The 16,843-nt window shown below is 45.3% G+C and overlaps 1 protein-coding gene across 3 annotated transcripts in view; it reads right to left on the bottom strand.

Moving 5' to 3' along the window:
- Positions 1–982: 982 nt before the first annotated feature.
- Positions 983–16,843, bottom strand: part of fra10ac1 (FRA10A associated CGG repeat 1) — a 58,716-nt gene continuing 42,855 nt past the window's right edge. For all 3 annotated transcript variants that reach the window (XM_068052613.1, XM_068052612.1, XM_068052614.1), the window contains 5 exons: positions 14,331–14,373; positions 7,695–7,804; positions 6,913–6,963; positions 4,455–4,539; positions 983–1,735 (listed from right to left, as the gene is read on the bottom strand). In XM_068052613.1, the coding sequence (XP_067908714.1) occupies positions 1,693–1,735; positions 4,455–4,539; positions 6,913–6,963; positions 7,695–7,804; positions 14,331–14,373 (332 nt within the window). In that variant the 3' untranslated portion in view covers positions 983–1,692. The remainder of the gene's footprint in view (positions 1,736–4,454; positions 4,540–6,912; positions 6,964–7,694; positions 7,805–14,330; positions 14,374–16,843) is intronic.

Genomic DNA, 16,843 nt, shown 5'->3' with positions numbered 1-16,843 from the left:
TATTCCCTGCTCCAATTTAACCCACAATGGACTTTGAGCACCAGGTTTTGTGTAAGAGGAGACATTCCAGGGTCGGATAAGACAAACAGACGTGGTCAGACCAGCTAGTCACATGACTAACCTGCTTGGCAACCTGGGTTTTTCTGAATTGTACAAAGACTTTGAACTGGGAAAGACCGTTTGCTCCTGGAGTGAGAACACCTCTCCTGTCTGCTTCCATCTTTTTCTCACAAGCCTCTGGACCCACTGAGGACACATGAACCTCAAGAGAGAAAGGTCTCCTACACTGAGCAAGGTATAAGAATAATACTGGGCCCCAATGAAAAACAAGACCTACCGACAATCAAGGACTTTACAGCGAGCTCAAAGAACAGTAACCAAAACCATCTTCAGATATTGCCTCAAACTTTTCTACTTTATTATTTCTGCTCTTTTCTGTCTCTATTTGCATGTGTGCATCATGTATGCATGCTAGTGAGCGCGTTGCGTATCCATGGGCGTTAAGTGAATTAGAGTTTAAGTTTAATAAAGTTCAACCTTTTTTCTTTAAACCTTTGAAAACCTGTTTAGCTAGTTTCTTTGCCTTATAATTGGAAGTTAATGAACAAGGATGCACTAAGGTTGAGCCAAAAAAACGGTGTGTTTAAAATTAAACCCCGTTACGATAAGACCAAGTGAAGGCTGACAGGGAACCCTAGATCCCTTTCTCACCGGGTCGCAACACTATACTCTTCTTCCTCCAAAGCAAACTGTTCCACATTTGTCCAAGTAGGAGCAGCATTTGTCACATCTTTGCCAACCTGTGTGTATTCTGCTGAAACGTTTCTCATTTTGCCATGCCCTAATTTGGTATTCAGTAATTCCCTCTATGATGCCAATATAATTTCTGTGTATAGAGACAGAGTTTTGCTTTTTGAGATTGTAGACAACCAAATGAAAAATACATTAGCTACACGCTATGAAAAATTCACAATTAAAAAGCTCAGGTGTGTGGTATATTTATGAGGAACATGCAACAGAAAAGTTACACTTAAAAAGTTACAAAGGAAACAGAATTCTTGCACCAATTCAATTGATTCTTCATTTAAAAAAAAAATCAAATATCTAATTTATTGTTACTTTCATACAATAAGCTATCAAACCACTGGTTATGTTATAGGATTTCACTGATAAATAATTCCCTTACCCACACACACACACCAGAACTAAAAACAGTAAGCCTATAAGTTAATGATTAAATTTTTGTGATCTTGTTGCCCTGTTTAAGGAACAAATCTATCCTGAGTCATTAAATTATATTTTCTGTACATTTGGAGTATTCTTATTAAAACCTGATTCAAAGTGGATTATTGACAATTTGGAGATGTCAGTGATTTCCCAAGATAACTCAATAGATCACTGAACGTAGCAGGTAGAAGTTCTTCGGTGATAATTGTTATGTAGCTAACTAGAAATATTTTTCTATAATAGTTATGTTTGCAACTCAATGTTTCGCATTCTCAGCATTCAAACTTAATATTCTTCTGTGTTTATCGATGTTTAGATTTAAAAGGTGAAAAATAAAATTTGTTGCCTGTAAAAATTAACCAAGTCCAAAAAGGCGAATCAAACATTTAAGTAATGAGTGAGGAAGCTTCTTCTGGAACAAACTGTATGAATCATTAACCTTTGATATCCTCTTCAAAGCACAGGTCACAGAAACATGTCTTCAAAATATTCATCAAATTCATCCTCCCTGCAGATGAAGAACAGGATTCAGTATGGTTTTCACTTTAAAACTTGACATTCTATGACTTTGCTCACAAACAGGAAATGTCCTGCTCTTCCTGCAACTGTCTCTACTCTCCATTTCCATCTCCAACTGCTTTTTTTTTTGGCTTCTACTCTTTTTGACTGCCTTACTCCATGCTTATTTTACACTCTAGCCATCATCCCTATACCCCTCTCCAACTCTCTTTTATGCTGTTTGGAGGTCTCTCTTTCCTTTGGTCATCTCTCAGTCTCCAACTATCTCTGTTATATACACTACCTGCACATCTCTCTTTTTCAATTTTCCACTTTTTCTTTATATATATTTGCAGTCCCACCCATTGCTTGCTCCTTTATGAGAAACATTGGAAACTTCCTTTCATCTCCCAGTAAAATCTAGAACCAGATTCACATTTTGACACTAATAGGTGCAGACATGATTTAATCTGACCATAGGTAAGAGGAAGGGGAGCAAGAGGGCCAGGGTTTGTGATGGGAATGAAGGGATAGCTCAGGTAGGGAGAGAGCAGATGTGGCACGTCACGTCAGATTGGATAATCTTCCTATTGATATCATGCTGGATCTGGAGTCTTGGGCCAGAACAGTATTAGAGTGCTCAAAAAAATGGTGTAAACACAAAGACAGGGAAGAAACAGGTGGGCTGGAGTTGGGCTGGGATGTAAAGAGGAGTCCAGGGCCTAGGATTTCCACTAGTCGTGGAAGGGATATGGTCGGGAGAGATAGAATTCATTCATCCACACTGACAAGGCTAGCTGGGAGAGGTCAGCAGCTGGGATTGCTGCACACTCAAACTGAGCTTTTACCACCTTGCATTCACTTGTAAAACGTGTGGCTTCACACTGAGATTGGCTCCACAGGCTGGTTGGGTCTGTGAAGAGGCCGTATTGGGCAAGCAGCAGCAGTACAAAATGTAGAGGCCTGCTACCCGACACAAACCCGACGACGTGTCAGGTTCGGGCCGGGCACACACGGTAAGTGCTCTGCTGGTAAGTATTGAAAATAATAAAAAAAAACTTACCTGAGCTGGAAGTCTGGGACGAAACTGAGTCTGCGCAGTGAGCGAGTGATGTCACTATGACATCTCGCACATGCGCTGCAGCTTCTTACAGGTTCAATGTCAGGAATGTAAGTAAAGGGATGGTTGGGTCGGGCCGACTAGTGGCGGGTTCGGGTTGGGTCGGGCTTGGGGCAAAATCAGAGGGACTCGGGCTGGGTTGGGCTCGGGCCCGCTGTGGTTTGGTTAGGTTATCTTTCCCGACCTAAAGCAGGCCTCTAACGTAAGGCTCCTCATAAAGGTTATTTGGAATAGGGAGAGGCTGACAGCAGAGACGTTGACTAAAAGTAGGAAATTTTCCCCAGTAACCACATGACCAATAATATATCAACAGTCAAGAACCTAGCATGTTCTCAAGATCCAATGATGTTTGGATGCAAAGCACACAATTTTTTTGAAGATGGATTCACACCAACTACAATAGCTTTCATCCAAATTATTTTATTAGTTTGTTTAGAGAGTGATAGGTTGATTCCAGTGTTGGGGGTGGAAAAAATGTTGACTATGTTTTCTCCATTCATTACAATTCAAATATTTGGGTAGATCACCTACCAAACCAGGAGAAATTACAATTAAGCCCCTCTTTTGAAAAGACCTCAGAGACAGAATTGCATAATTCTTCCCTTTCTGCACTATGCATGTCCCTGGATCATTATTCTCAGTTCTTCTTTATCTAGTTGATATTAACACTATATTGGGTGTTTTCCCCACCCTGACATAAGCCTTTTTCAGCTAAAATAACAATTTTGATGGTTTTGGCACAAATCACTCCCTGGACATTTTAAAAAATAAAAACATGGCAGGAATATAAGACATGGCAATTATTAAAAATATCTAAAAATCCACACAGGAAAACAGTTAACAATTAGTAACAAACTGTCTAAATGTCAAAGATTCAAAGAGATTTTGCTACAGAAGGAGAATATTCAGCCAACTGTGCCTGGCATGATGATTGCTATGGCACTAGAGTTATCTACTTTTGCCGGAGGCACGGGCTCAATAAAACCAAGTGCAGCATGCAACAGCATTGAAGAAAACAAAGATGATCTTATGGCCTATATAACTCGGGAGATAGACAACAAGTCCCAGGGAGTTAATAGTGTGCTTGTGTACAAGAACCATTTCAGCTGCACATAAAGGACAGTGTACAATTCTGGTCACCATATTACAATGGGATTTCCTGCCTTGGGAGAAGATACAGAATAAAGTAGCTAAGCTGATACCAAGGTTTGGGCATTTAGCTGCAAGAAGATACAAAGGCCACTGAAAATACTTATACTGGAGAAAAAGAAAGATCTTACTAAAGTTTTCAAAATTTAGAGGTAGACACAAACTGAACCTTTGGCATAAACAAAAACTCCGAAGGAGGAAGGTGAACTGTTTAAATTTAATTACTTCCGAAACAAGGTGGTGAATGAAGGAAGCAGACTGTCATGGGAGACAGTGGAGGCAAACAGCTGATGTGATGATCCTGAATTGTTGTATAGCTTACATCCTTTTTAATTATCACTATCACTGGGCTTTTTTAAAATAAGCATTATTTTGTAGATACATCATAGCAGAATTTGGAATACTATGCTAATGCTAGCTCCTGGCTTTTTAAATAGATAATTTAAATAGGAAAACATACCTGGTCTTATCTTCAACATCCTGAGCTGGCCCTTTCCAAAATTCAGCCTCCGAGGGATCATCTGCATCTGGTTTATCTTCTGACTCTGATTTAACAATTGTATTTTACAAATAAGTTCCATAACAGAGTGGTTACATTACAACAGTATATCATGACAGAAATACAAAATGATCAAAAAGTAACAGGATTTCATCAAAATGGCATATTAATGTGTGATTTTTTCCCCTTAAATTTACCATTTTGGAGTAACCCAGTGGCTTAAGTAACAGCACCTGACTACATCCATTTGCTCAGAAGAGGCAAGGTACTGAACTGTTTGTTGTATTTGTGATCTTGAATCACTTCTGGCTATAATTGGCAAACACAGCTGAAGACCCTATTCATTGTGCAGTATAACAAAGTATAACTCACACAAGTTGCTGACTAGACAAAGTTACTTAACGAAAAGCACAACTGGATTGAACACATATGCAATCAAGTGGCTTTGCAATGAAACTTGCTAGAAATGATAACTAGTCCATTCTAGAGAACTGTAAAATTTTCATGTTAATAAAGAACTTTAATTCAGCAGAAATGGGTTTAAATATAAATGGAACATTTCAAACAGAATGTCTACTGTACCTCTCTACTACAAATTGCACTGAGGCGCAACATTCCATTTCAAAATGCACTGAAAATTAATATGCCAGGCTATATGGAAAATATTGTAAGAATGTCAACACCTGCCTGGAGTATCAGTTCTGCCTATAGGTAGCACTGTAAACAGATTTCCATTTTAAATCCATCACATTATCAGTAGTTGAAACTGCTGGCTTCAATATTTTAAATCAACTTTTGTAAAATGCCTTGAATTTTCACAGAGTAGCCACCTGGTGCAGTACCTTTTCTCAGGAAAGTTGAATATCAGCCAGCCCTCGTTTCGACTTCAGAAAGCCAAACAGAGAATCTCTGCAAAGTTAAAGGGCCTGCAAAACTCTCTCTGGAAGAACTCTTAGCCGCCCCCCAAAAATGCAAAGTCAATGTGTTTATTTTCATGCCCAAACCTTTGTCCTTTCTAACCCCAACATTTCTTCCTATTCAACTTTTGTAATGCACTTGACTAGCTGCCTCTCCCGATGTCGCACATTGCAAGTTGTTGAAAGAAACTTCACCTGGTGATCAGTATAACAAGCATCAAATGAATCTTGTGCTCACTGCCAAGGACCTGTCCCACAAGCAAGCCTTTCTTGAAATGAACAAAGTGTGACTATATATGCACAAAATCTGGCAACAGAGGGTTGCCCAAGGACAGAACACATTGGAAACCATAATTTGTTTGTTGGGAATAATACTGTTCTTCCAGTCTTCAGTCAGCTTCTCTCTCCCCCCCACTGCGGCTCCTCTCCCCACTGGTCCCCCTGGCTCCTCTTCCCCCCCGGGTGGAGGGCAGTGGAGAGGAGCTGTGGGGAGGTGGGGGGGGGAGAGAAAGAGGAGCAGCGGGGGTGGGGGGGGGGGGGGGGGTGAGTGGAGCAGGAAAGAGCAGCGAGAAAAGGGAACAAATAGTCTGCCCACAGAAAAAAAAACTTAACAGGTTGAAAAGAGCAGGAACCTGTTAGATGGTATTAAAAAAATCATCTGTATGTTACTGAACAGACATTAGATGAATTAAAATATGTATAAACAATTGATGGAGAAAAGCAGGGAAATGTCCCACATAGAAAATGCTAGAAGATTAAAGAAAAAGGAGACAAGATGGTGGAAGAAATGTGTAGGAGAAAAACTGTACTGATTTATGCATTTTACAAGAATTTTAACTGGAGATTTTTCAAAGCTGCTTATGTATTGTGGCTGGAATAACTGATCACAGAGCAAACCATAACTACACAAGCAAAAATACTACAATTTTGTCACACATCTGTGAGAATTTTTTGTTAAAATAAAATGCCAATGGGTAGGAAATGCCAGAAAGAACAAACTTGCATTTATATAGCTCCTGTTTTGTTCCACTGATTTTCCCAAAGCACTTCAACAGTCAATCAAGTACTTCTGAAGTGTAGTCACTGTTATGTTGGCAGCCAGGTTGTGCACAGCAAGGCACCACAAACAGCAGTCCTATGAAGGACCAGTTGATTGTTGTTTGAAGTGTTGTTTCAGAATTAAATTCTGGTCAGAACACCAGGAGAAATCCCAGTAGATTATGTGCTCAAATCCTGCAGTGGGGTTTTAATTCATAACTTTCCCACTCAAGCGATTCTGCTACCACTGGGCCAAAGGTGACGTTCCATATACAAGTTACTTTAACAGACTAAACCTTTACAGGGCGCTGTTGAAACAAATTTAGTTCTATATAAGCAAATAGGAACCAGAAAATGGCAACTAAAGGGACTAACTGCATAAAGTAAAAACAAAGTAATGCTAAAAGCAAAAAAGTCCACTAGAAACTACTGCTGCATAGCAGGCATTGTTTATGAAAAAGTACCTTGGTTAGAATCATTGTCATAGTTTTCTGTTATGCTGGTGGAAGAATTGCCTGTATAAATAAAAAAACATTTATTAGTAACCAGTTAAATATGGGACTCAGTTAAATACTTTAAACGCAGGTGAAGCCTTTAGCTATATTAATGGTGCATTGTGGGTTCTCAGCCAAGGGACCAGATCTTTAATCCTACTCTCAACTGCTATTCATACTCACGCTTCCCCTGAAGGAGATGCCTTAACAGTCTTATGCTCTATAATAATCCTGGTAAATGCAGGGACTTTGCTATACCTGTATGCTACATCTGTCACTGATTGCTGCAAGGCTGTCATTAGCTAGAGAAGAGAGTAGCCTCGATATGCTTGCACTCTGCCTTTGCCTTCAAATAAGCTGGGCACAGTCCTAAAACTGTAGTGTCATGACAGCTGCCTGGGAACCGTGCACTGTCCTGTGCGATAGAGTTACTGGTCAATAACAAGTTTTACATTGATGGAATGGAACCCGATTCTGCTCACATAGCACCTGCCTGAAGGCCCAGGTGGCCACATGGATATCAATGCTCTCTGGACTCTAGGAAATCCAACCATGTGGTGAAACTGGGCAGCCCCATCAAACTGCTGTTATATGGGAAAGGAAATGAAAGTGCTGGCTCTGCTGGACAACAATTCAATCATCAGTTCGATACATTTGCAGACAGTAATCGCCTGTAATATTGCAAGGATCTAAAAGGTGAGAGCCACAGCTGCTGGATAATCTTCACAAAGGATAATCTTCTTGTCACCTACCCTTGCTTTTAGAACTTTGCTTCTCTGTGGTCTTGGCTCTTTTTTCTGCTGGGGCATTATGGTGGTGCTCCTCTCTGTGTTTCCTCTTTACAGCTTCCACTTCTTTCCTCCTTCATCAATTTTTAGTAATAGTAAAATATAAAAAAAACTGATTTCTACAAACATTGCATAGTTTATATTTTACATATATAAAAAGAACCCTTATTACCTCAGAGATGAGAGTGCTACCCTCACCCGAGGGTTCAAGTTATGGGTTCAAGCCTGACTCCAGACTTGAGTGCATAATCTAGAGTGCCTCCTTAGTTCAGTACTGATGGAGCGCCATGTTTTGGATGAGTTGTTAAACTGTGGCCCCGTCTACCTTTCAGGTGGGCAGAAAAGATCCCATGACACTACTCAAAAAAGAACAGGTGAGTTCTCACGATGTCCTGACCAATATTTAACCCTGAACAAAATTTCGAAAAAATTATCTGGTCACTTATCTCACCAATGTTTGTGGAACCCTTGCTGTTTTCAAATTGGTCAACATGTTTCCCTACATTAAAACAGAGACCACATGTCAAAAACTAATTAGTTGACAGTGAAGTATTTTGAGATAATGGCAGTGACTTTGTCGCATTAACGAAGGGTAGTTCTGAAGTTTGACGGAAGATTGGTGGGGCTTCTGTGATCTTGAAACACTATGAAGGTGCTGGAATTTTGTAAAAAGAGGGAGGGATTGTATGCTTTGGCAGTATTGAGAGACACCTCCTGTGTGGTCTGGAAGCATTGTTTGTAACTACTTGCTGAGGATTAAGGTTTTTTAAACCACTCAGACGATCTGCAAACAGAATTAGGGTTGGAATGTGGGATTTAGCAGAGTCAGAAGGGTCCCAGGGCTTGGAAATATTGTGGCAGAGTCCAAATGTGATGGGGTATCTGGGTATTGTACCTATGGAAGGTTAAGTTAGGATGTGACAGTGTGGGAGAGCTCAGGTTCTGGTATCACTGGGGAAGAGCTGCGGAGAATGGTTGAATTGAGGGGTTGATCTGAAGGCCGAGTGGTACTGGTAGAGGAGCCAGAGATTGGGTGGCACTGGATTTGGTTGTGACTAAATTTGGAGGGAGTTCTCAGAAATCAGAAGTACTTCAAACATACTTAACAGGGAGATCTCAGGAGAAGCATGGGGAAGGGAGATGTGTCAGAATTAGAGAGGAGTCTCTCAGGATCTGTTAGATCTCGGAGCTCATTCCTGAGATTTGTCTGCAATTCTTTCACTTGTAATTACCACAATTCAGTGATTATGCATTTTAAAGGATGTTAGGAAAATAAGTAAGTTGAACATGTTTTTCTGGAACACATTTTGCTTTATCTTTTCCAAAAATTATGATTTATTGAGTTACAAATATGGATTAAAACCACAAGTTGACAAGACACTGATGCTTTATAACATGCCAGCGCAGAATATGCAAGTACTGGAAGACTATGATAACAGAAAGGTGGGTTTGTTTTCTTTGTATGTACATCACTAACTTCATTTCTGAAGACTTCGGCCGATGTGGCTTCTAGCCATTTCTTAATAAAAGCAAAATACTGCAGATGCTGGAAATCTGAAATAAAAACAAGAAATGCTGGAAATACTCAACAGGTCTGGCAGCATCTGTGGAGAGAGAAGCACAGTTAACGTTTCAGGTTAGCGACCCTTCATCAGAACTGCCCTCCACAGATGCTGCCAGACCTGCTGAGTATTTCCAGCATTTCTCGTTTTTATCATAGCCATTTCTCAACATGGCCTCGATCCAGAGAAACAGATGATCTGTGAGTTGGGGGACATCAGTGTTTCTAACTTTTGATTAGTATTTTACTGCAAGGCAGGAGGTGAAAGCTTTAAGTTGCAGACTCATGTGCTAGGGTTAGATTTATCATTGTAATTTATTAAGCTTATGGCCATATTTGTTCCATGCCTTTAAACTAGATTTCAGTTTTACTTTGCAATCTGCCTTGCAGTTACAGTAATCCTCTATTTGGGATATATTCTTTAATAATGGCTATTTATATATTTAACATATGTGAAACCAGTTAGTTTCACCTCTGCCACTTAAAAATGCATCTTTTGCCAATAATGGGGAGAACATGCAACTGGGAGCAGGACAGGAGAGATTGGCCTTGGATTAGAGTTGCAGTTAGAAGTCTGGGTTAGGTTCAGGGCCTAGGGCTTGACTGGAGGGCAGAAACTTAAGAGGGCATTTCCAGCCTTAACAGGGAGAATGACAACAGGGTGCACAGTAGGTGAACAGGCTGAGCAAAGAGCCAGGTGACTGGTGTTGGAATGGGTTGGGAACAGAGATGTGGGTTGAAGTCTGGTTGAGATTGAGTCTAGCATTGAAACTTCAGTGGGTGACTAGCATGGGAAAGGATGGGATAGAAACAGAAGTGCGTGTCAACGTAGCAACTGGAAACTCAAGAGGGAACTTCCACCCTCAACAGGAAGAATGCACATCTGGAGGCAGTGTGCGTCAGTGTGGGATAAAGAGAAGCAAGACAAGAGACAGCAAGCCTTACAGCCAGCTTTTCTTGAAATCATTTTAAAAGCAACTGAGCAAAGCTGCTAGAATCCAAATAAAAATATCCCAGCAGCTTAGCTGACTAATAGTGCTCATAGAAAATTAGATATTTTGTACATATTCAAAGTTCATAATCTGTATTAGCGAACAGTCACAAGTCTCGGCAAAAGCCCAGGCTTTTGGGAGAAATTTAGGCATTAAGTAGAAACTTGAATGAAAATATACAAGATATTCAATGGGAAAACATATTGTGAAATATGTAATTGTTTAAAAAATATTTGTACATTAGAAATTTTACTTACTGAAGAAAAAAATCAGATGTGCAGTTTTCTAGAAAAAATTGAGTAGTTAAAATGAAAAAAAATAGCAAGTATTGGTGTGACAGGTAATTGTTACAGGTCACCGGGGGCACGAAGTGGGGGGGGGGAAAAGGGTGTGCGAGGGGGGGGGAAGAGGGGGCGCGAGGGGGGGGAAGAGGGGGAGCGAGGGGGGGGAAGAGGGGGAGCAAGGGGGGGAAGAGGGGGCACGGGGGGGGAAGACGGGGCGCAAGAGTGGGAAAAGAGGGTGCGCGGGGGGGGAAAAGAGGGGGGCGCGGGGGGGGAAAAAGAGGGTGCGCGGGGGGGGGGAGAAAAGAGGGAGCGCGGGGGGGGAAAGAGGGAGTGCGGGGGGGAAAAAGAGGGAGCGCGGGGGGGGAGAAAAGAGGGAGCGCGGGGGGGGGGAAAAGAGGAGTGTGGGGGGGGGAAAAGAGGGAGCGCGGGGGGGGGAAAAAGAGGGAGCGCTGGGGGGGAAAAAGAGGGAGCGCGGGGGGGGAAAGAGGGAGCGCGGGGGGGGGAAAGAGGGAGCGCGGGGGGGGAAAGAGGGAGCGCGGGGGGGGGAAGAGGGAGCGCGGGGGGGGGAAGAGGGAGCGCGGGGGGGGAAGAGGGAGCGCGGGGGGGAAAGAGGGAGCGCGGGGGGGGGAAAGAGGGAGCGCGGGGGGGGAAAGAGGGAGCGCGGGGGGGGGAAAGAGGGAGCGCGGGGGGGGGGAAAGAGGGAGCGCGGGGGGGGGAAAGAGGGAGCGGGGGGGGAAAGATGGGAGCGCGGGGGGGGGAAAGAGGGAGCGCAGGGGGGGGGAAGAGGGAGCGCGGGGGGGAAAGAGGGAGCGCGCGGGGGGGGAAGAGGGAACGCGCGGGGGGAGAAAGAGGGAGCGCGCGGGGGGGAAAGAGGGACGCGAGGGGGGAAAGGGAGCGCGAGGGGGGGGAAGGGGGCGCGAGGGGGGGGGAAAGAGGGAGGAGGGGGGAAAGGGAGCGCGAGGGGGGGAAAGAGGGAGCGCGAGGGGGGGAAAGAGGGAACGCGCGGGGGGGAAAGAGGAGCGCGAGGGGGGAAAGAGGGAGCGCGAGGGGGGGGAAGAGGGAGCGCGAGGGGGGGGAAAGAGGGAGCGCGAGGGGGGGGAAAGAGGGAGCGCGAGGGGGGGGGGAAGAGGGAGTGCGAGGGGGGAAGAGGGAGCGCGAGGGGGGGAAGAGGGAGCGCGAGGGGGGGGAAAGAGGAGCGCGAGGGGGGGAAAGAGGGAGCGCGAGGGGGGGAAAGAGGAGCGCGAGGGGGGGGGAAGAGGGAGCGCGAGGGGGGGAAGAAGGGAGCGCGAGGGGGGGAAGAGGGAGCGCGAGGGGGGGGGAAGAGGGAGCGCGAGGGGGGGGGGAAGAGGGAGCGCGAGGGGGGGGGAAGAGGGAGCGCGAGGGGGGGGAAGAGGGAGCGCGAGGGGGGGGAAGAGGGAGCTCGAGGGGGGAAAGAGGGGAGCGCGAGGGGGGGGAAGAGGGAGCGCGAGGGGGGGGGAAGAGGGAGCGCGAGGGGGGGGGAAAAGAGGGAGCGCGAGGGGGGGGGGGAAGAGGGAGCGCGAGGGGGGGGGAAGAGGGAGCACGAGGGGGGGGAAAGAGGGAGCACGAGGGGGGGGGGGAAACAGGGGGTGTGGGGGGTAAAGGAGGTGTGGAAGCCAGAAGCACTGCACAAAGAACAGCCAGGTGCTGTGCAAATGACTACTGGCAACACCTATGCAGTCGTATTCAGCTGGCCTCCGACACTGGAAACATCAGGAGGAATGTATGATGGCATTAAGAGAGCTTTTGGGCCAACCATCAACAAGATCGCCCCCCTCAAGTCTAAACAGGTGAACGATCACTGACCAATGCAAGCAAATGGACGCTGGGTGGAGCACTAACTGGAACTGTACTCCAGGGAAAATGTTGTCACTGTAGCCCTCAATGCAGCCCAGTCATGGATGAGCTTGATGGACAGCCAACAAAATCGGAACTCAAGTGATGCCATTGATTCTCTAGCCAGTGGAAAAGCCCCTGGAAAGGATGGCATTACCCCTGAAATAATCAAGAGTGCCAAGCTGACAATATTCTCAGCACTCCACGAACTGCTTTGCCTGTGCTGGGATAAGGGAGCAGTACCACAGGACATGCGCAATGCCAATATCATCACCCTCTATAAGAACAAGGGCAACCGCGGTGACTGCAACAACTGCCATGGAATCTCCTGCTCGGCATAGTGGGGAAAGTCTTCGCTCGAGTCATTTTAAACGGACTCCAGAAGCTGGCTGAGCCTGTTTACCGAGGCACAGTGCGGCTTTCGAGCAGAGATCCACCATTGACAAGCTGTTCTCCATTCGCAGCTACAGGAGAAATGCCGCGAACAACAGATGCCCCTCTGTGTTATTTTCATAGATCTCACCAAAGCCTTTGACCTAGTCAGCAGACGTGGTCTCTTCAGACTACTAGCAAAGGTCGGATGTCCACCGAAGCTACTAAGCATCATCACCTCATTCCATGAGGATATGAAAGGCACAATTCAGCAACGTGGTGCCTCATCAGATCCCTTTCCTATCCTGAGTGGTGTGAAACAGGGCTGTGCTCTTGCACCTACATTGTTTGGGATCTTCTTCTCCCTGTTGCTCTCACATGCGTTCAAGTCATCAGAAGAAGGAATCTTCCTCCACACAAGATCAGATGGCAGGTTGTTCAACCTTTCCCGTCTTAGAGCAAAGACCAAAGTACGGCAAGTCCTCATCAGGGAACTCCTCTTTGCTGACGATGCTGCATTAACATCCCATACAGAAGAGTGTCTGCAGAGACCGGATTGCGGCTGCCTGCAACGAACTTGGCCTAACCATCAGCCTCAAGAAAACGAACATCATGGGACAGGACATCAGAAATGCTCCATCCATCAATATCGACAACCACGCTCTGGAAGTGGTTCAAGAGTTCACCTACCTAGGCTCAACTATCAAAAGTAACCTGTCTCTCGATGCAGAAATCAACAAGCGCATGGGAAAGGCGTCCGCTGCTATGTCCAGACTGGCCAAGAGGGTGTGGGAAAGTGGCGCATTGACACGGAACACAAAAGTCCGAGTGTATCAAGCCAGTGTCCTCAGTACCTTGCTCTAACAGCAGTGAGGCCTGCACAATGTATGTCAGCCAAGAGCGACGTCTCAACTCATTCCATCATCGCTGCCTCTGGAGAATCCTTGGCATCAGGTGGCAGGACTGTATCTCCAAAGCAGAAGTCCTTGAGGCGGCAAACATCCCCAGCTTATACACCCTACTGAGCCAGCGGCGCTTGAGATGGCTTGGCCACGTGAGCCACATGGAGGATAGCAGGATCCCCAAGGACGAGCTCGTCACTGCTATCAGACCCACTGACCGTCTATGCCTCCGCTTTAAAGACGTCTGCAAACACGACATGAGGTCCTGTGACACTGACCACAAGTCATGGGAGTCAGTTGCCAGTGATCGACAGAGCTGGTGGACAGCCATAAAGGCAGGGCTAAAGAGTGGCGAGTCGAAGAGACTTAGCAGTTGGCAGGAAAAAAGACGGAAGTGCAAGGAGCGAGCCAACAGGGTAACAACCCCGACAACCAATTTTATCTGCAGCACCTGTGGAAGAGTCTGTCACTCTAGAATTGGCCTTTATAGCCACTCCAGGCGCTGCTCCACAAACCACTGACCACCTCTAGGCACTTACCCATTGTCTCTCGAGACAAGGAGGCCAAAGAGAGAGAGATAGCTTATATGTCTTTTGCATTTATTTTAAGCAATACTGTAGAATAAGTTATGTTACCTGTGATGATAGTTCAATTTATAGGAGCATTCTGGGCACAATCCTATAAAGGAAATATAATCAATAAAAATACAGAATGCTTGGCATAATTGAGTAACAGAAAGATTAACAAATACCAAAATTTAGTCTGCATAGTTTGAATACATTTTTTGTTGCATTTTGGCTGAATCACAATAGTCATACGTTTATACATTGCTCTTCTAGTGTACAGAGTGCCTTGTTCAATGCACAAAAGTACAGTGTGATAGGATTTGAACCTTACAAGCAGATGTTTGGGTAGTCCAGGGGGTATGTTAAGTGCACTGCTGAATTGTCCGTTAGAATGAAGCGGATAACTATTGAATCATTTTGGCTGCATTGTTACAATCTTATGAATTTCCTTGGGCTGTTAGTACATGTGACAGCCTTGGAGTCCGAAGATCATGAATTCAAGCCCTACATCAGGAACTGAATGCATATTACAGGCTGACACTTCAATGCAGCCTATAGGAGTGCTGCACTGTTGGAGGTGCTGTTGTTCAGATGAGCCATTAAACCAAGGCTCTGCCCGTCTGTTTAGGTGGATGTAGAAAATCTTATGGCATTATTTGAAGAGAAGGTGGGGGTCGGGGGGAGAGGTATGGCCGGATGTCCTGACCAACATTAATGTTTCAACCAAAACCACCAAAAACAAGAAATTAACTGGTCATTTATCTTGCTGTTGTTTGTGGGATAATGCTGTGTGCAAATTGGCTATTGTTTTTACCAACATTACAAGCAACTTTGAATAATTCATTAGCTCTTTTTTTATTCGTTCGTTCATGGGATGTGGGCGTGGCTGGCTCGGCCAACATTTATTGCCCATCCCTAGTTGCCCCTGAGAAGGTGGTGATGAGCTGCCTTCTTGAACCACGGTGGCCCTTGGGGTGTAGGTACACCAACAGTGCTGTTAGGAAGGGAGTTCCAGGATTCGGACCCAGCGACAGTGAAGGAACGGTGATATAGTTCCAAGTCAGAACGGTGTATGGCTTGGAGGGGACTTTGCAGGTAATGGTGTTCCCATGCATCTGCTGCCATTGTCCTTCTAGATGGCAGAGGTCACAGGTTTGGAAGGTGCTGTCGAAGGAGCCTTGGTGAGTTGCTGCAGTGCATCGTGTAGATGGTATACACTGCTGTCACTGTGCGTCAGCGGTGAAGGGAGCGAATGTTGAAGGTGGTGGATGGGGTGCCGATCAATGGGCTGCTTTGTCCTGGATGGTGTTGAGCTCCTTGAATGTTGTTGGAGCTGCACCCATCCAAGCAAGTGGAAAGTATTCCATCACACTCCTGACTTGTGTCTTGTAGATGGTGGACAGGTTTGGGAATACAGGTGAGTTACTCGCTGCAGAATTCCCAGCTTCTGACGTGCTCTTGTAGCCACACCATTTATGTGGCTGCTCCAGTTCAGTCTGTGGTCAATGGTAACTCTCAGGATGTTTATAGCGGGGGATTCAGTGATGGTAATGCCATTGAACATCAAGGGGAGTAGAGGTGTGCAAAGGAAACCAAACCCAAGTCTGAATGCTGGACCCAGAAGCCCGACCCGACCACGACACATGCCGTTAGATCCTGTCGGGGTCAGGTCGGGTAGCAGGCCTTTACCCATGTACTGATGTAAAGGCCTGCCACCCGACCCCGATAGGTCCCGACGACATGTGTTGGGTTCGGGTCGGGTCGGGTTTCCTTTGCATACCTCTAAAGGGGAGATGGTTAGGTTCTGTCTTGTTTGATATGGCCATTTCCCGGCACTTGTGTGGCGCGAATGTTACTTGCCACTTATCAGCCAAAGCCCGAATGTTGTCCAGGTCTTGCTGCATCTGGACAGGGGCTGCTTCAGTATCTGAGGAGTCACGAATGGTGCTGAACATGGTGCAATCAGCAGTGAATATCCCCACTTCTGACCTTATGATGGAGGGAAGGTCATTGATGAAGCAGCTGAAGATGATTGGGCCTAGGACACTACCATGAGGAACTCCTGCAGCAATGTCCTGGGTCTGAGATGATTGACCTCCCAACAACCACAACCATCTTCCTTTGTGCTAGGTATGAATTCAACCAGCGGAGAGTTTTCCACGATTCCCACTGACTCCAGTTTTGCTAGGGCTCCTTGATGCCATAATCAGTCAAATGCTGCCTTGATGTCAAGGGCAGTCACTCTCAATTCATCTCTTAAACACAGTTCGGATATTGCGATAGCTGAAAATCAATATAAAAAACAATTCTTTCTTTCAAAAGTGTTTGTGGTAGATGTGGAATACTGCTCATGTGCCAAGCAGTTTGAGGCAATAAGAATTTCTGCTCTTTCAGCCTCAGCAATTAATTTATTTTTTCCAGATTGGACTATTTTCCATCATCTTGACTAGATGAGGATGCTGCCTGCCAGCACCAGATAGGCTGTGTTTGAATTTCAAAACTTGCCAAGTGTCAAGTTTTAATCCATATAACTGCAATATGAATCATCACTATTCCCATCACATCATGTGAACAGTGAATTA

The sequence above is a fragment of the Heterodontus francisci genome, chromosome 20, assembly GCF_036365525.1.
Source record: "Heterodontus francisci isolate sHetFra1 chromosome 20, sHetFra1.hap1, whole genome shotgun sequence".
NCBI classification, from domain to species: domain Eukaryota; kingdom Metazoa; phylum Chordata; class Chondrichthyes; order Heterodontiformes; family Heterodontidae; genus Heterodontus; species Heterodontus francisci.
This window is presented reverse-complemented; position numbering and strand designations above follow the sequence as displayed.